The sequence below is a fragment of the Sturnus vulgaris genome, chromosome 3 (assembly GCF_052056855.1).
Source record: "Sturnus vulgaris isolate bStuVul1 chromosome 3, bStuVul1.hap1, whole genome shotgun sequence".
NCBI lineage: Eukaryota > Metazoa > Chordata > Aves > Passeriformes > Sturnidae > Sturnus > Sturnus vulgaris.
Window position 1 is genome coordinate 3,971,405 of NC_142245.1, and position 20,267 is coordinate 3,991,671.

General features: G+C 38.5%; 1 protein-coding gene and 1 long non-coding RNA gene across 4 annotated transcripts in view; one reads left to right on the top strand and one right to left on the bottom strand.

Annotated features, from left to right (window-relative positions):
• Positions 1-16,450, top strand: part of LOC148224140 (uncharacterized) — a 28,546-nt gene extending 12,096 nt beyond the window's left edge. For 2 of the 3 annotated variants that reach the window (XR_015802062.1, XR_015802061.1), the window contains one exon: positions 10,304-16,450. This is a non-coding gene — a long non-coding RNA (uncharacterized LOC148224140). Of the gene's footprint in view, positions 1-107; positions 220-10,303 lie in introns of all 3 variants that reach the window. The other variant, XR_015802060.1, reaches the window with a different exon arrangement.
• Positions 239-9,734, bottom strand: LOC106865189 (protocadherin Fat 4-like). Its single transcript, XM_088160703.1, has 12 exons — positions 9,711-9,734; positions 8,341-9,285; positions 7,260-7,385; positions 6,869-7,126; positions 6,504-6,602; positions 6,230-6,402; positions 5,150-5,298; positions 3,945-4,252; positions 3,094-3,363; positions 1,803-1,940; positions 802-1,018; positions 239-282 (listed from the first exon to the last, which is right to left on the bottom strand). Exons 1-12 carry the CDS (start codon positions 9,732-9,734, stop codon positions 239-241), a joined length of 2,751 nt encoding a protein of 916 aa, XP_088016829.1.
• Positions 16,451-20,267: the final 3,817 nt, after the last annotated feature.

The following is a 20,267-nucleotide window of genomic DNA, read 5'->3' on the forward strand; positions in this document are numbered from 1 at the left end:
CAGTAATAAACAGCCCTAAGATTATTCTCTAACATACCTGAAATACTGTAGAGAATGCCTTCATCATAACCCTTGCCTTCATCTCTTGCATTGATGTCCACTACCAGTGTGCCAGCTGTAGAATTGTCTAGGAGGATCTTGTGATATGAGGACTGGTCAAACTCGGGTCCTTCTTCATTGACATCTTCCACAGTAACTGAGGAAGAATCATCACATTTGGTGAGTTTTACCTTAATGGTTACAAGTTGTTTTGTTCAGCTGATATAAACCAACACAGCTCCTCTGAATGAGAATATATCAAGTCATACTGATCAAAAGTAGGGCTGGCCAAAAGCTAGGATACCAACTTCACAGAAATATTTATGCTTTTTTTTTTCCCCAAACAGAAGAAATTTATTTAATTTTTTAAAGGAAAACAGCCAGCAATCAAGACTAAAAATCACTGTCAACACTGTTTATTACCCTAGAAATTGCCCTTCTGTATACAAGCAGAAAAAAAACCTGAATTATGTTTTTGGAAACCTTTTCAATCAAAATGCCAATAGGTTTTCAGAAAATAGAAAAAAAAATGTGAATATATTGAAAGAAGTAATGTCAGTTTGTGTGAAAATCCTCATTTTTGACATGGCAAACTTTTTTTTAGAAAAATTTCATCTGGCTGTAGTGAAAAGATCACACCATCATTTCTGATGATTTACTCTGGCAGACTGCATTACTGTTGGTTTGTGCCTCAGAATTACACATGCTGAAATATTCCCTAGGGTTAATGAAAGTTAATTTGCTGTGAGAAAGTAGAGCTACCTGTAATGTTTGCTGTGTCCTGGAGATGTGGCTCTCCAGGATTGAAAGCTTTCAGAATAAACATGTACTGGGAATGAGTTTCATAGTCCAGAGGCTGAAGGGTTGCAATATCTCCAGAAAGTTCTCCAACATGAAATGAAGTTGTCTCTCCAGTTATGGTGTAATGAATGATGGCATTGTATCCTATATCTGCATCTGTGGCTACTGCACTCAGAATCTAAAATAAAAGGGAAAAAAGTCAGCAACAAAAGGTTTGGAGCAGAGCAAAGAGAGTGGCAAAACATGCACACAAGGCTGGTATTGACCCACAGAGAGTTTACTGACTGAAAAACTCATTAATTGATTAATTGCATTGCTGGAATTCTGGCACAGCTTGAGGCAGAGCAGTTCCAGATTGTCAGGTGATCCCTCTTCCCTTGATTCCTGTAAAGCATCAGGTCACATCTGCAAGGCAGATATGGAGCCAGAAATGGATGCACTGGGAGGTTGCCCAGGGAAATTGTGATGCCCCATCCCTAGAAGTGTTCAAGGCCAGGCTGGATGGAGCTCTGAGCAACCTGGTCTTAGAGAGAAGGGTGTCCCTTCCCATGGCTGAGGGGTTGGAACAAGACGATCTTTAATGTCCCTTCCAATCCAAACCATTCCATGACTCTAATACAGAAAAGCTTAAGAACAAAGGGATGCTGGACATATGCACAACACCTACAGCACTAAGCATCTTTAAAACGTGTTGCCCATAGATTCAGTGAAAACTCCATCTGTGCAGTGTGGATTCACTGCTGAGGACAAGAGGGAAAGGGGGAGCAGCTCTTTGTGGGAGTTTTAGGAAGAATCAGAGGGATGGGTACTCCTCTGTCATACAAACCAAACATGCTTTGTGATTCTACACAGAGTAAAAACTGATGTTCACCAATGCACAGCCATGAGAGGTTACTGCCCCTTGCAAGTGCAGAGAGAGAAAAGAAGTGCAGAACAGGCTGTTCATCCTTAATGCCACATACCACATGTGGAGGCTCATTCTCCTTCACAGTCACTGAGTAGGATTTTTGGGGGAACACTGGTGGGTTGTCATTCACATCTTCCACAGCGATGCTCAGAACTAAGCTTGCAGATTGTGGTGACTTGCCAGAATCGGTGGCCTGTGAAGGAACAACTTGTCATTAAAAACAGCATAACTTTGACACAAACTTGCTCAATTCAAGTTCAGTTTTCCTCCAAAAATAGTGAGCTTTTGCCTCTGAAGTCTTTGTGCTGGACCAGTTATCCCTCAGTGACACTTTTCTAGCCCAGTGCTTGATTAGTTGCCACATCTTCCTGCAGTTGGTATCCTCACCCCATCACATGCTCTGCATCTCATTAACAATTAATCAAAAGCTCGAGCCTGGATGCAGATCAAACATGTCACGTGATCAGATGTGGCACTAATCAACACAAGACTGTGATGTACAGATATCTGTGCTGTGGTACTTGAAAGAATGAGGAAATCCCTTGCATTTTGAGGGTTTAAAGTGCCAGCAAAACAAGTTGTGAAGAGCATCCAGTGTGTGGCAAATTCACAGTTTTACACTGCACCAACATCTGCCATAGGAAATTCTCATCTCTAGGTACATACACACAGTTTTCAATGAGTCTTAAAAAGTGTTCACGTTTATTAACTTAAAATTTTTCAGAAGACACTGTTCCATTTTTAATATGCGTCCTCTATATCTTCCACAAGTTTTTTGACCTGTAAAAATGTCCTTCAAATATCATTTGTACTTGATGGTCAGTGCTGGAACACTTCTTTGTATGCACAGTAATTGATCTGATTAATAGCAGTAAAAATCAATGAAATCAGCTAGTAAAAGTAGATAATCTCATGGATGTAGAGTGGAAGTTTACCCTTTTTTTTTTTACTTGAAAAATCTCATTTCAGGTATTTTTTTTAAATATCTAAGGACATATCTTTTGAAAAATGAAAAAAAAAAAAAAAGGAAAGGGACAAATAACACGGAGTGGCAAGGCAGCTGTATGGTCTAAAGTAGACCCAGGAATGCTTTGCAGATGTCACAGTCAGCTGTTGTTTGAATGTGACCTTTAAAATTTCGGGTTCATAAATCATTTATTCGCTAATACCAGTTTATAGAGCAGAAAACAGAGCTCTGTATACAAAACATAAGGAGCAGTCAAAATTCATACATGAATTCAAATGGAATTCTCTAAGATTAAGTGGTTTTCTTGTGATGGGTCAGTATTTTTCTCAGTTTTTAATGCTGAGAATTCTGTGAACTTGTATCAAATATCTCAACTTACCATTATTATTAATTCATAACTGTCCATCACTTCTCTGTCTAAGGACTTTTGTGTCATCAGCTTGCCAGTAGAACTGTTAATATGGAATGTTCCAGCAAAATCATCTTGCAGAGAGTAGCTGATAAGTGCATTATCTCCTATATCCAGATCAGTAGCAGAAAATGTGCCCAGATCTAGACCAGCTGCATTCTCAGGAACTGATAAATGAGTTTGGATCCATGGTGAGAAAACTGGAGGGTTGTCGTTGATGTCTTCAACTCTGACAGTTACCTGTATTGAAATAAAAGAAACAAGAGAAAAAGGCACAAATTTGAGCTGTAGAAGCTGTATCTAAAGGAGAATTTTGATTTATTTTAGTCCATGGAAGCCGATAGAAAAAAAAAAACAACAAAACAACCAAGGAACAAAACCCAAAGGGATAGATGAATGGATAACAACTTCAGCATTTTTCAGCATTTGAGCATTGTCAACCTCTGCATTTTTTATCTTTTTTTAATTCTAACTGGAAGAGATGAGCAGAACTGATAACCTGGGGCTTTTTGGCTCATCTGCCTCACGCATTTGACAGAACTATGCACAGAACCAGTTTTGGTGTTAATCAGTTTCTCTGGTTATGGGTTGTTCATAAGGAGCTTTCAGGGAATGACACAATCTGTGAAGCTGACAATATCTCCAGATGGTAATATCTCCTCAGGATATATATAAAAAAAAAGGAAATTAAATAGAAGGCTCTCAAAGCTTCACATTTGCACGACAGAAGACATTTATGTGGATTTTGCTTGATTGTTAATATTTTAAAATGATATTTCATATTCCTTGATAAAAAATATTTAGAAATGCATATTCCATACCAAAGCAACAGCTGTGTTGGGTGGCACCAGAGAATCCACAGCTTCCACCAGGATGCTGTACAGGTCTCCTTCTTCCCGATCCAGCCTGACCAGGGCCACGATGTCACCTTGGTCCCCGATGGAGAACTTGTCCCGGTGGGATTTCAGGGAATACCCAACCTGCACAGCTATGCTTCCAGTCAGAGCCTTCACAGAGCCCACTGCACTCCCTGGGGCTTTGTTTTCCTCTATGCTGAACTCGTAGCTGGGGCTCTCAAAAGTCAGTCCAAAGCTGGTGTCATTTACCAGCAAGTAGAGAGTAACAGAGACTGAAGAGAGAAAACAAATTAAAACAGTGAAAACACTGCTAAAATCATCATGATCCATGCTCTGTTTCCTTAAGCTCGTGAGGAATTAGTAGAAAATGATAGAAATTATCACACAGGAAAGAGGAATAAGAAAAAAGAAAGCAGTAGTAATAAGGATTAATGTGTAACACAAAAGGTGATGCTTTTTACTCCTAATTGATTTTCCACAATAACCTCACTTCCCTGATTACAGAAGTGTTGCTTCAGTGTGACAGGAGAGCAAGGATCACCAATGTGAAGCTAATGGGATCCTTAAAAATCCAACCCTTAATTACTTTGTAAAAAAGGAGAGGGGGATGTACATAAACCCACAAGAGGAATTTCTGTTGTGACCACTTGTCCTATTTTAACAAAATCAGTCCTGATTTTCTCCTGTCCATGATATATCAATGTTAACCTCCAAAAAACACATGAAAAAGTTACAAAAAATACTACATGATTGATTATAACAAACTCAGTTGAGGATGATTTGCCAGCTTCTGTTTGTTTACATGTTCCTAATTTTAGGAAGATAAAGGAAAACTGAAAAAGAAACACATCAACAATATTATTTGAATCCATCTTTTTAGAGTGACTACAACTGTGAAGTCTTGGGTTTTGTACCATAAGTACAACTGCAATAAATAAATTTTTAAAAATTATTTCTAACTAGGGTTACTAAAACCAAGTTTTCTGTTCATATGGTCAGCATGGAGGAGATAAAAAGGTAAAAAGCAAATATTGACCATTGTTCAAATGTAACTTTTTTTTTCGCTAAATTCAGTTTGATTGACAGCAATGGGATTAATTTCAAATTTCAAGGTGTGCAAGGGTTATGTTTATGTGGGAAAGGAAAAAAGGGTAAAAAAGATGATTTACCATTGGAGGAAAGCTGAGGAACTCCATGATCAGTGGCAACAACTGTCAGTGTAACAATTGTGTCGGCTGTGATGTGGTCCAGGTTACTGGTGAGGGTGATTTCTCCAGTGCCATTATTTATATGGAAATCATCAGAATGGCTCATGAAGCTGATTAAGGAGCAATCAGGAGAGCATTCATATTAATGATCTTGGAAGTGCCATCTACTTACTGCTACCTCTGTAAGGAGCACTCAACAGACAATAGTTGCCTATTTATAAAGAACAGCTTTTAATTGCTGCCTTTAGCCTAAAATATATTGGGCTTTTATTTCCAAGTAAACCTCCCATCATGAAAATGTGCAGCATTGATGCCTTCAGTTCCCATTAAACCCCAAGGTTTTGATGCTCCCACTGGGAGAGGGCAGATCTTGCACACTCAGCTGCATATCCAGCAGTGGGAGAAACTCAAGTGACATCCATCTGAATGCTAATTCCCCATTCCATGACCTCTCAGATAACTGGATTGCTCACAAATGATGTGTTTTAGGTAGAATATAATCTCATAATTAGAAATAACCTCTGTCAAGGCAGTAGTTTTAAACATCCACAAGTTTACTGCTCATTCATTTGTCCTTCTCAATCTCTGCTTTTCACATCAAAGTATCTTGGTATTTTCCATGATTTAGGGCTCACAGAAATATTTTTCTCTGCTGATTTTTCTATGCATAGTGCATTAAGGAAGTTAATTTCTTATCTCCTCTTCCCAGCAAGCAGAAGTTACATAAACAGAGTCAGAGATTCATTTACTTCCTACCCAGAAACTCCAACCTGTTACTCAAAATTTCAGAAACAGAAACAAATCTTGGCTGTGGGTTTTTGTTGCCAGTTTATCGTTTGATTGTGCCCTCTCTTATGACGTAATCGTGATTTGACAAGCTCTAAAACACCCAGTAATGACTGTCCTTCCTAAGTGTAGAAATCATAACCGATTACAACGCTAGTAAAATATTTATGAAGAGATCTTATCCTTCTTAAGATTAATAAAAATACCTTTCTGTGTCTCTCACAGGAGGTACTTATTAACCTGACAGAAATGTACCTGTATGAAATGACAGCGTTGTTCCCAAGGTCGAGGTCAGTGGCAGACACTGCCAGGACAAACTCTCCTTCCTTTGCTGCTGCCACATGGACGCTGGCTGAGTACTGTGCCCTGGTGAACTGAGGAGGGTTGTCATTCACGTCTAACACTTGGATGCTGACGTGTGTGAAGTTCTGGGGCGTGGCAGGAGAAAACCATGGTTCAGAAAGTGCACAGGCACTGGGATGTACAAATAGAAGGCAGTGCAGATAATGCATAACTTGCTGCTCCTTACCTGCCTCAGAGGCACTCCGTTATCAGACGCCACCAGGAGCAGCTCATACTTCTCTTTCCTTTCTCGGTCTACAGAGCCAGTAACCAAAATGGTTCCATCCTGGAGAAGGCAGTGGTTCAATGCACAGATCATCTGGAGAACTCTTGTACACTCAATTATTCTCAAAAGGGATGAGGGATTGCAATTCTCCTTTGGGTTAGTTCACATTCCAAGCAGCACCTGACCAGGAATGGCTTGGTTTTTGAATACCAACATAGATTTCCAACCTACAGGGCACGTGCTGGTTGTGATGTACTAGAACTGTGCCGAGTCACTACATGAACAGCAGGATCTAAATCTTATTTTCAGCATACCCAAACTCTTACCTGCTGGATGCTGTAGGGATTATCCCCATCCTCAGCTGACAAGTAATAAGTGATTCGTGCATTTTCTCCCTCATCCAAATCAGTAGCAGTCACATGTCCAACTCTAATGGAATCATTCAGCATGTATTCCCCTTCCAGAACCTCAAAATTGTATGGCTGATTCTGAAACTCAGGATTGTTATCATTGACATCCATAACAGTGATGTGGAACAAGGCACTTGAATTAAGCCCATTTGTTATGTTATCAACTGCCCATACCTAACAAAGTAAGAAAAAAAAAAGTAATTTTAGTTGACTGCATTGTCATTTTAACCTCTTACAAAGATATAAAAAGGCATTCAAGGGAATGAAGTAGAGATGAGCCAAAGCTGCAGTCTCTCCCCAAATTTACTTGTAAAGTGAATCCAGATGTAGTCTCCCTGTCCAGTTCTGTGTCATTCCTTAATGAAAGTGTTCCAGGGATATCCACAGTGAATGAAGTGCTGTTGAGAATAAAGTATCCCTGAGAAAAGCCAGCCTAAAAAGAAAACATTGTTCATGTAAGTTTTATTAAGATAAAAGTTTAAAAAATAATCTTATTAATACTAATACCTGACCTTTTTATAAGACTTCTCATTACAGAAGTAAAAGTGACTTGTCAGGTTTAATAAATGAAATCCTGCACCCTGAGCAATTGGAATAATAGACTTCTTTGGGAAACGGGAACTGGGCTATGTGGAAGCACTTACAGGCTTCCCCATTTGGGTCCTACACATTCTCTCTCCCTAAAGCTCTCCAAGACTTATCCCTGTGATGGAAAGGGCAGCAAAGCAGAGTTCAGTAGAGTATGAACCAAGCATTTATGCTGCTTTAAAATTGACACGAGCAAGAATAATACTGCAAATCAGAAATCTCTTCCTCCAAAGCATCTCCCCAGTGCCACAGCTACATGCAAAATGTCTTTATAAACAAGGGGAGAAAGAAAGTGCTTGCTATAAAGCAGAGGGAGATTTTGCAATTTCCTGTTATAGAAGAAACAACTCCATCAGGGTTACAAATTGCCTCTTGCTCTGCCAAGCTGAGACTAAAGGTAAGTTTACCAAGTTTAGTTTATCAAGCAACATTCAATCAGAAACTATTATTTTGACATAAGAAGCAATAAGACAATTTTTAAAAAAATCTATTCTCTGTCTGATGCATTCATCTCATATGCACATTAATAGAAGCAAGCACCACTTCCTGTCCTGGGTCACATATGCAGTGGAGAGAAGCTCTCCTCATCTTGTCTGATATAATCACTAAAATATTTTGTACAAGGTCTTAACTTCCTTGGGTTGGGATGGTTTACTGCTGGCTCCAGAGAAAGCAAGACAAAGTTTTCATTAACTCAGTGCCAGCCATTTAAAAAATCTCCTTTTGTTCATCTACTAGTGTGTTAATAGAGAAAAGCATGTCGTTTTGATTTATCAGGATGAGATTAATGTGGTACCTACCTCGTCCTTGTCAGTAACACTGAATGTGTAGACAGGACTCCCCTTCAGATGGTTCTCATACACAAATACATCATAAGCTGCCTGACTGAATTCTGGTGGGTTATCATTGACATCTTTTACACGAACAGCTACAAGTGTTACAGTGCTCTGAGCGGGCTGACCTCCATCTGATGCAGTCACATTCACTTCAAATTCATTTGTGGCTTCATAATCCAGCTGATGGCTCAGGCTGAGCTCGCCCGTGCTTGGGTTGACAAGGAACATCGGGGGGGAGGTTTGAGGTCGCTGCTCTGTGATTTGGTACGACACGAGGGCGTTGGGCCCCACATCCTGATCAGTAGCAGACAGTGTCAGCAGGACACTTCCCAGCTCTTGGTCTTCAGGGACCTGCACTTCATACCTGCTGGATGAGAAGACCGGGGCGTTGTCGTTCATGTCATCAATGACGACGGTCAGGCTGAGCGCTGTAGATTGCACGGGTTGGCCTTGGTCACTGGCAATCACAGTTAAGTTATACAAGCCTTGTTCTTCTCTGTCCAGCACCTTCTGCACCGAAATGAATCCTGAGCTGTCAATATCCATCTTTCCTTCTCCACCCTTCAGAGTGTAAACCACTAATCCATTAAAGCCTTCATCCACGTCCGTGGCTGACACTCTGGTGATGTTGGTTCCCACTGGCATGTTCTCCATGGTGGCAACGGTGGTGTTGGTTGTGCCAAACACGGGGCTGTTGTCATTGATGTCTGTAACTCTGACAAACACTGTGGCATAGTCAGTGGTGTTTCCATCCGACAAGGAAATATTGAAAATGTAATTTTTCTGGGATTCATAGTCCAGTTTGGTTTTTGTTGAGATGACTCCCTCGTCATCGATGGCAAATGGAGCAGATTCCGTCAGCACCCGAAACTCAACTGGTATATGGGGATTTAAAGCCTCATACTTGACCTGTATAAGACACAGGATATCATCAATAAATTAATTAAAACACATAAACCACTGTCTGAAAAAGAAGAGTGGTTTTAACTATGTCCAGATTCATTTTATGGTTGATATCAACTTACGGTTGATACTGTGTCTTGATTTTTACTTCTTTTAATGAATTTTCATTCAGATACTTGCTAACTTCACAGATTCTTTAAAAGAAGTAAAGATCAAGCCTCAATATACATGCAGAGAGGACTGCCTTTTATTAAAATGTGAATATATATAAAACACAGAATAAAAATAATAGACTGCACTTTAACCTTTGGTTCTGCCTTTTTTTGCACACAAAAAGGGGGGAAATTGACTCAAGATGTCTATAAATCAGAGCACTAAAACACATTACCTTCTCACTGCTTTGATATGAAACCTCCCATGTGTGTTCATACCTTCATCCCAGAAGGAGCTCTCATGGTGCATTCTGGTGCTCTGGTTGTCTGAGCATTTTTTGGGATCAAAATGAAGAGCAAGTTCTAGGGCCTTCTTTGAAAATGCTTTTATGACATTTCTCTGATGGGAATTCTCATATCATGTCACAGGGATTTAGATTTATCAGCAAGAGATGAGGGAATATTGCCTATCCCAAGCTTTGAGCCACTAAACCCTTTGAAGGATGTCCAAAGTCAACAGAGGGCTGTGCACAAAAGTTTACTTTCTCAAGCAGTTCTGGGGTTCATTTTGTTTGAAATGGAGAACTACTTTGGGGTTTTTTTGGGATTTTTTAAATGCTAAGTAGTAGCAGATGCTGTTTAAATATTTGCAAAGGTTTAACTGGCAGCAAACCCACCTTTGTGGGTGAGGGATGTTATACTGCATGTGAAGCTTGACATGTAGAACACACAGTATCTAGTTCTCCATAATTCAGGCAGATATGGATATTTATTTATTTATTTATTTATTTATTACAAAATCAGGATTTTCTTAGAGCTGCCCTGTCCTAGATAGAGATAGAATAAAAATCTTACTTGTGCTATTTCAACAGGAGGAGCCAGCTCTTCTTCCACAGACACATTGTATGTTTTCTGAATAAATCGTGGTCTGGAATCTCCAACTGCAAGGATTTCTACTGGCACTGATGAACTTCTTGGAATGGTCCCACCTGCAAGCAAAAGGAAACAGTTTTTCAGCAGATGCACAAAATACCTATTGACCCTCTGAAAAAGACACTTTTCTGTGGGTACTGCCTTTTTTTAATATTTAATCCTTAGTGCTGCTGTTATGGTTCTTTCTCAGAGGTCCTCACCAAGACCACAGACAAAGGATGGGCTGAGCAATCCCTTTTGTATCCTTATTCCTTGCAGGACTCATTTTATCCTAAATTACCCTAAATTTGAAGACACAGAGCTCTTATTGACCAAATCATGGAAAAATCACAAGGCTGGAAACCACTTTGTATTCTCATGATACCAAAAGTGGGATGCCATTCCTAGGTTACATTTATTTCTGCCCTTATTCAGGTGATGAATGCTCACTAAGTTCTCTGCTATTCTTTTAAAACCCCCAATAACTATGGCTAAGGAATTGTTGTTCATCCTAAAAATGGACTTGGCATCTCCAGTTTACCCACATGGGTGTGCAAATAATGACCAAATTACTCAGCACATTTTACTTTCCTTTTACTCCTTATTGACCAATTAGAGAGTTATAAATTCCTGACTTCTGCCTGCATTTATGTTTCCTATGCTGTGCAACACCAGTCAGTAAGTTAAAGTAAGATGTAATTATATATATATATATATGTTTGATTATATATAAATATAGATAGATAGATAGATTATTTCACAGATTATAATAATTATTTCACAAATTCTTCCCACAGCCATAAAGAAAACAGATTTGCTATAACACTATCAGCAGGTACAGCTTTACCAGAAGTGCAGCAATTACTTTGGATAAATAAGACAGTTTCTTATCTTCAACAAACAAGAGCAGATAAAATATATGGTATTTGATAGCATTCCTTCAAGTAAAAAATCAAACAAAACCAAAACTCATCACCAGGAATAGGTGTGTTGACTGGTTCTAAAATCCTGTCTTACCATCAGTAGCTGTTATCCACAAGACAAACGTCTTACTCTGGTTGATTTCTAATGGGATTACTGTTTTTAAAGTGATTTGTCCTGTGGATGTATCCAATTCAAAGTGTTCATCTTCATTTCCACCAGCTAAGATGAAGCTTATCTCTCCATTTATACCATCATCTGGATCATCAGCAGCAACCTGGAGGGGAAAAAATTATTTTACTCTAGGTTCTGTGCTTTTATCAAATTTTCTCCCATTTTAGATATATGTGAAAATCAGGTAAATATAGCTGCAGTTAAATTTGGTTGTACCTTTGACTGTCCACCTCTTATGTAATTCCTGAGTTAAACCTCAATTACAGTTTGCTTTTGGATGCACACAATCACAATATCCAGCAGCACAAGCAAAATCCTGCTCCTGTGGAACTCATGTGAATTACACCACGTTTGTAACTCAGAGAATTGGTTTCATAACAATTCCAAAGGTACTGGAGTGAGATTGTTCAGGAGATTTCATCAGGAGCCACAAAATCTGCACATCTGGGTATGAGCATTGATAGTGACTTCCTAGAGATCTCAACTTCTATTTCCTGTTTTGTTTGGTTAACTGGTTTTTACTATGTTAGAAAAAGTATATTGGATCTAAGAATTATCCCCAATGCTCCAGCATTCAGCAGCCTTTCAAAAATGTTGTGCCATTATTTGAGTTGCTGGACTCTTAACAACATTCAGTTTTTATTAAACACTTTACAACAACTAAATTCAAGAATCTTATATTCTGTCATATATTTGTGGAATTCAGGCTGGTGCACAGTACCAGAATAAAAATCCTTTATAATTTATTACCCGATCTGGGTATCCAGGGCACCTTGATTATGGAATATCAGTAGCTCTGAAATGAAAGGTGGATTGTTTCTGAGCTGAGAGCTGTTCCAAAAAGATTCCCTACTCAGCAGAACTGCTTCACAAGTTTAAGCAAGGACTCATGCATGCATTCAACTCAAAAATGTCATTTTTGCTTAGTATTTCTAGTACCTGAAGAATGTCCATTCCTGCAGTCATGTTGAGGAAAATATCTTTTCTATATGATGTGTCTCTAAAGGTTGGGCTGTTGTCATTTTCATCCAGCAGCACTATGTTGATGGTAGAGTTCACCTTTTGGTGAGGTGCCAAATGATCTGTAGCAGTGACCTGCAAAAATCATGCAGTGACAAGACTGTGCTGTTCAAAGGCATGTTGTGGAAGTAGTAAAAAGGATGAATGAGAATTACAAGCTGAGGAAACTGTATCACCAGTGGTATTTCCCTCCAGATAACATTGCTGTCAAAGTCTGGGCTTGTTTCTTCAATTAAGCTGCTGATCCATACTCAGGGTTGAGCCTTCTGCCAGGACAGATCAGGTCTCACCTGTTGGCCTCAGGTTACCTTGGAAAGGAGCAGGTTTGTTTTTAATACCTGTAGGTGAATAGAGGGCACTGTCTCCCTGTCCAGCAGTGTGGAGTTCCTCACAGTTAGGATCCCAGCTGGACTCAGCTGGAAGGGACTGTCCTCTGGAGTGAGACTCAGCGTTCCCTGGAAGCCTCCCTGCAAACAGCAAAGACATTTGTTAGGAAACAGGAAATTCAGCTACTCCCTTAGGATGCTTTCTTTTTATTTTCCACGTGGAGAAGAACAAAATTTTCAAAAGAGAGAGAAGCAAACAACATGGAAGAAATAACATGCAGGCTGAGAATGACTTGCAGCTTTGTGTTAATTTTGCTCTTCTGCACTTCCAGATTTGGGGCTTTATGCAAACCAGAGGAGTTCCAAGGGGAGACAAAATTTATTCTCTGTCTGCAGTACTTTACCCATTAAAGAAGTGAAATTAAGTTTACTTTGCTTCAGCATATTGAGGTAGTCAGAAAAAAAGTATTATTCACAATAGCCGGATAACAGAAATGCGTTTTTATTATATTTCAGAAGTGCAGTATTTGTACCAGCCATAAACCCACTGTCTTTTTACCTCATCTGCATCAGTAGCTGTTACTTGAAGAACTTCCATCCCATTTGGGAAATTTTCTTGAAGTGAGACATTGTAACTTGCTTGTGACAGTACTGGAGGATTGTCATTCTCATCTCCAATAGTAACCAGAACTACTGCATCAGCTGTTTTGAAAAGCTTGTCTTGCTGAGCAGCCTAGAAAAGAGAGTTTACAGCTGTAAATTCCATGCTCTGGTAACAAGAAGCTTAACACTAGGGCATGATAACTGTATATTTGTAATGAATTCATTTTTCTTTTATTTTGGTTTTTAAATGGCAGGATGGAGCCTTGATACCACTGACTACGAGAAATGCTATAAACAGCAACTTGGATTTACATATTATTTTCTGAAATAGAGACTAAAATACCAAAACAATCTCTACCTGAATGACCACCATAAGATTTGGACATATTTCTCTGTCAATTGAGGCCTTGACTTCCAACACTCCATCATCATTGATTGAAAAGTTGTTGTTATAGGCTGGGGGATTCACTGAAAAGCAACAAATTGGGAAGGGTTAATGAGAATGAAGCAGAACTGGAAGTCTCATCTGTCCTTTGTATCAGTCATAACTTCTCAGCCACAGCAAAAAGGAACATGAAAGGCTGTTTTTCAAGCACTCTGCCCTCAAAACAATTCCTAGGAAATTTCACTCACACTTCAAGGGTCTCAATTTAAGCATTTCATAAACTTCTGGCAATTTCTTCAGGAGGAGGAACAGCTCCTGATGGAATTCTCTCTCTAGATGGTCCCGAATGGAAATTCTTTGACCAAATTGAAGCCTCCAGAGTGGCTTGCACTTGAAATCAGGAATTGATTTTTGTTCCTTGGAAGGAGAGTAAGAAAATCTAAACATTTTAGAAGTAGCTGGACCCTGTAGTAATGACTGAGATTAGGCTGATTTAGCTCATGGAGCAGCACTGCAGTGAAGCTGTGGACACTTCAGAATATCTGAATGGACCCTGCACTCCCTTATCATTCCCTTCAGTAACAGGTAAATGAATAATCCTGAATTAGGGTGTCAATTTCTAGAAGAAAATAAAGGCTCTTACCTAGTTTGATGCTGTAAATTATTTTTTCATTGATACCTTTGTCTCCATCTTGAGCCAAGACCTTCTCTGGGAGAACAGACAGAGGACCCACCTAGAAAACAAACGTTAGCCTGAATATCTTGGAAAAAAACACACATTAACTTCAAATCTTTCATTATACAAGTCCCAGTTTTGATTAAAGAAACAAGAAACATGTATTTAATCAATGTGGTCCAGAAAAAAATTCTTTCTTTGCCATTTGTGCTTTGCAGAGGAAAATGATGACCAAGACACTTGATGGATACACCATGTTTAAGAAACACCAGATTATGAAGCTGCAGTCACAAATTAAATTCATGTTAAGAATATTGACTATTTCAGTTCCATTCCTCTCCTGGAAAACAACACACAAGTCTATACTGCAGCTAGTAAAAACAGTAATTCAAAAGATAAAAACATTTTAAAAGAGCTAAAATTATTCCTTTCAGAGAATTAAAGATGAACTTCTAACAAAAGGAACGCTGGAGGTGTAACTCTAGAAGTATATGTGATTTAAAACACATTAACATGAGGATAATGACATAGAAATAGAACCTTTTAAATGTTAGTGTATTACTCTGATGATATTATACTATTATTTTTTTCTTAATACATGCCTAAGTCAAACAAATACATTCCACCAAGAAATCTCTATATAGAAAAATAATGTTATAGAAGTAATATGGATTGCCATTCAGTTCCTTATTTTTGCTTATCTGTTTGTAATGCTGTATGAAGGAATTACACTAATTAAAACTAATTTCATGACTGATGGACAGCCAGTTGCCAGTTGCCCTTTGAATTTTACATTAAAAGGCCTGTTAAAACAGGAATTTGGGGTTTTTTTCCTTTTCTTTCTTCTTTTAAATTTTTTTCCCCCCAAAATACAAAATGATGTGGTTTTCTATCACAGAAAATTCTATGCTTCATATAATACATGGCCTACTTGGAGGTCTACAGCTGATATATTTATCACTGGTCAGCACAGAAGAAAGCTCCATCCATCTTAAGCTGCTCAGGGAGAAAGAATCCTTGGAAGAAAAGGCCTTTGGATAGGGATAATCCATTTACAGCAGCATTCAGTGAAGAGCTTTTACCTTGTTTTCATTGATATTCCCATTGTACGTGGATTGACTGAAATAGGGGTTCAATGTATCATAATCTTGCACACTAATTATTAATGATGTAGTGGCATTCTGGTTTCCAAATTTTTCCTGCATCCCGATGGAAAGAAGAAAATAAGAAGCATTGTCATGAAAAAAAACCATATCTCAGTGGAAAATACAGCAGAATATTATTACATCTATTTTGCAGCATTTTTAAGCTGAGAACTCTCAGCCTGTCAGATTTTTCCATTTCTGGAATCCAGTTCTAGGAACAAAACTATCCACATGTAATCTTTCTTTAATTACTCATTTTCTATCAGGCACATAGAATATAGTAATAGAACATTTGTTACAGCTGTACTATTTGCTAAACACCACAGTTTCTTTTTAGTTCTGAGAGGAAATGAAGGCAAATACATATTCAGATCTCAAAAAGGACAAACAAAAAACCTGGTAAAATGCAGCAAAAATATGAGAGATCTGCCAGAATGAATAGGTGAGTAAGTGTCACAATAGTGGAGAATGAATATGTACAATATTTATACTTAAAGAAATACAGAAAGAAACTTGGGCTGGTATTTGAGAGGAAACCAACAGTGGTTGAAATATTAAAAATGTGCTACTTTGTCTTCACAAAGTGGAGACATAACTTTTGGGTTGGGAACTCCCAAAGCTGTAAATTTGTAGAAACTGGGATGCTATAAAACAAAGGAAATATCATTGTAGAACTATTGTGAGTCTCATTCTTCTTTTCATTGGCATCATACCTTTGCTTGGACTGTTAAATTGAAAAAGTTGACCTCGTTGTAATCCAGTGGCTTTTTCAACATGACAGTTCCATCTCCTTCCCTTATAGAAAAGTAATCAGAGTTTGGACCCTATTAAATGAATAAATCAGATATTTATATGACTGATGATGAAATACATTTTCTTTTCTCTTTTTTTACACCTTTTTTATTGGACTATTTTCACAAAGGTGCAGGTATGTCTCAGCCACCACCAATGGAAAGAAAAAGGCTGATCCTCCTCCACACATTCTATTGCCTCCTCTGTCAGTGCCAAGAGAATTTCTATCTGATTGATGGTATCCTATGGCACACAGGGAAATGCATCAGCTTCCCTTCACCAGCTATAAAAGGAGCACAGACAAGCTCAGATATGAAGATTTCCACTGCAGATATCTAAATTTAGTTGAAATGAGCTTACTTCAGTTGGCTTGAGGACTGGAGACCGACAGCAAATCAAATACAAACTTTAAAAAGAGGGGAAACAGCTCTCCCTCCTGCTACTCCAAAGGACCACTGAGTTCCTCAGCTGCAGCTGAAGAGTGCCAGAAATCATCCCATAAATGTTAAGATTCAGGCCTCACTGCATGCCAGGCTGATCCTGTGGTATAATTTGAAAGGTTTCTTGGATGTTTTGCAGATTTTTGATCTTCACAGTGCAAGGGAGAACGCTGGGATCAGGTCCCAAGCTATGGATCTATGAAATTCAAACTGGTGATCACAGTTCCCAACTAACAGAGGACACTCACCCAAAGACTGTAAGTAAGGATGCTGAATTCTGGTGAAAAGTCCTTATCCTCAGCTTCCACTTTTACAACCATGGAATTCATTTCAGCTACCTAAGAGGAAATAAAGATCATCAAATACTCAGTCACAGGCCCCTTGCCACATCCTTCCTAACTTGGGGCAGGAAAACTGTGCCACCTGCTTAGCAAATCACTTCCCATTGCCATTTTTGGCTGGGAATGTTTTTCCATCCCCCCACTCCTCCAGCTGTAGGTGCAGTCCAGCCTTTCCTTTCCACACCCACAGGAACCAGCAGGTAAATTCTATATGGATGCACATAATGAACTAATCTCAGTGTGGTCACATTAGAACCTCCCAAAAAAAGTAATTTAAAATTATCCCAGGGAAAAAAAAAAAAAATCAGCATTTGGATAACCCACCTCTGATACTGAAGCATTATAATTAGCTAGTAGGAATTCTGGAGCATTGTCGTTTACATCTTTCAATTCCACGTTCCGATCGTTCTCTATCTCAGCAGTCTTTGGAGTGGAAGAAATGACAACAGTGAGGTGGCAGCATTCTGCTAACATTTAATTTCATCTCAAATGAGATCCTCAAAGAGACACCCTTGCATTAAACTGCCATTTAGAATTAGAGAATAGAGGGAATTAGACTACTATTCCTAAAATTAACTTCTTAAAATTTACCTGTTTTCTATGAACAAAACCACTCCTTTCAATCAGCAGATTTCAACAGATTATCTTCTACAAGGTACTCTGAATTCCCTGAATCATAGCTTTCAATTAAATAGCATTGGAGAAAATAATCATTTGCATTAAATTAGACAATAAATACAGTTGATAAAACATGGTTTGTACTCACTGTTCCAATCCTTTGGCAAACAATAGTATACCAGATCACATCGCTCTAAAATGGAAAAAACAAGCCAATAAATAATAGAATTGATGAACTAATAATATGATCACCAAAGATAATTTTTGCCCCCCAAAATTATACAAAATTACTTCTAGTACTTGAATCCTCTGGTGTGCTGTACCACAATATTCTGCTTAAAATTAACACTTTGTAATTACTTTGCTCTATATGATAAAGTTTATTTGACTACCATTCCTCTACTACTGATTCCCACCTACCCAGAGAGATATTAGTGAGAGATTATATAATTATACACAACTAGGAAAGACCCTGTCTGGCTGTCAGAAGACAGGAAAGTTTAGTTAAAGGAAACTGAAGACATTTAGCAGATATTAGTGAGAGATAGATACTGAATTCTATTTAGACAAACCACTTTTTTGAAATGCCAGCCCGTATTGTGAGAGAATGAACAATTAAAATGCTTTATCTTAATTTTATTTCTTTTTTCACTTGTCAAGAAAACTTTTCTCTCTAGGCTTTCTGTGCAGTAAAAATAATACCTCAAGAGTCTCAAGATCCAGTGCCATAGCAGTCCTCACAGTTGCATTTTTAGATCCAGGATCATATACCAGATTTACATAGTTCAAGAGCTCAGGGAATACAGATGCTCTTAATTCCAGATTCACATTGGATGGGATATCTGTAATCCATTCTATGACACCTGTAAGAGAAAATGGAACAAAAATAAATTGCTTTATGGGAAAGAAATCCATAGGTTCATTTCCTATCTGTAGACAACTTGGTGACTTTTGGCTACATTTTATATAATTTTGTCATTTTCAGCTGAATTGTAAGATCTGTTAAAGTGCCCTTAAGTACCCTGGACGAGTGTATTGATGCATTTTTAAAACCACATAAACCAAATTTTTCCAATGTATTCACACAATATAACCAGAATGAAAAAGTTTTGCATAAATTTCCTAAATTTTTACTATTAAAAAAAAATAGCTTTAGGCTGCAAAACTTTTTTTCCCACGTTTACTGTGAAAATGTAATCAAAGTCAGCCAATGTAATCAAAATCATCGAGAGGCTCCACTGGGACAGTTTCAGTATTTTCCAAACCCAAGGGCCTTTTATATATTTTAGCTGGATCTCTCAGGCAGTAGAATCCAGACTGGATTCAGGTGGAAAATGGGTGGCCTTTCCCTTAATGTGTTCCTGTTTCTACACAAAACCCTGCAACCTTCAAATCAATTCTTATGAGATTTTCTACCACCATGCATTTAGGAACTATTCTCCTGAAAATACGATGACTAATTGTTTGTAATGATCAGGATTGCTGTTAGACTGACTGTGTACTACTTGCTTGGTTAAACACCAAATCTGTTTGAAATGGCATTGGAAATTTATCTTTTTAAACCACCCAGCATGGTGTTAATGGCAATTTCATTAAAGAAAGGTTCCTTACTCACATCATCAAGACGCTTGTGCTTATGTAATTATACCTATCTTCTCATGGAGCACATTATCTGGATTGATAACCCATAATCCCTCTCCTTTCCAAAGTCTTTCCTGAACAGCCCAAATATTGGAAATTTCCAAGCTGTGTTTCTTCCTTACCCACTAGTTTTGTACTCCATCACTACTAGTTCAGGGTTAGTAAATGCTTTCTATAACAATCCCATCTCTAATTTCCATGCACAGCCTTGTACTCTTGTGTTGTGTTGTTTTCCAAGAGTTTCAGGAATGCAACCTCATCTTCTTCCAGCAGCAGGGAGTGTCTGGAATGCTGTCAGCTACCAGAGACACTGGATTTATTTGTGAAGACAAAGTCCAGTGAGCTGACAGCCAGCACAGAACCTCAGGGCTGGATCTCAGGGGCACAGCTTTGTGTAGTATCACTGCTGTGTGCAGTGCTGAAAACCCTCCAGGAAAACAAAATCCAGCTTTGCCTGCTCCATAGGCTGTCCAGTCCTCCATGCAGAGCTGGATACATTCAGCCAAGAAGGATCAAGCAGCTGCCTAGGAAACAGCATTCCCTCCAGAGGAGAAAGCCCAATAGAAAGAAATAATGAGGAAAAATTACAGCTGGTTGTCCCTCTTGCTTATTCATCAGATATGTCAGCAGGTTCATTCACACATGTAAGGCACACAGAAGGCCAGAGTTCCTGCTGGCTGCTTCAAAATCAAATGGAATCAGAGTGAAATGTAGTTATTTTCCTTTCTAACTCCATGCAAGAGTCAGACACAGCAGCTAAGCTTCCAAAACTCAAAAAGAAATTTCTGGATCATGTTTGTTTTCTGTATGTTGTTGAAAGCCAGAAGCAGTGAAGCTTGCCT

Excerpts from the sequence above, each read along its gene's own strand:
- LOC106865189 (XM_088160703.1), bottom strand. The coding sequence starts at position 9,734 with ATGAGAGCTCCTTCTGGGATGAAG. Across the intron at positions 7,386-8,340 it reads GTGTTACTGACAAGGACGAG|GCTGGCTTTTCTCAGGGATA; the intron begins GTAGGTACCACA and ends TTTTCTTTTTAG. Across the intron at positions 1,941-3,093 it reads GTTATGAATTAATAATAATG|GCCACCGATTCTGGCAAGTC; the intron begins GTAAGTTGAGAT and ends GTTCCTTCACAG.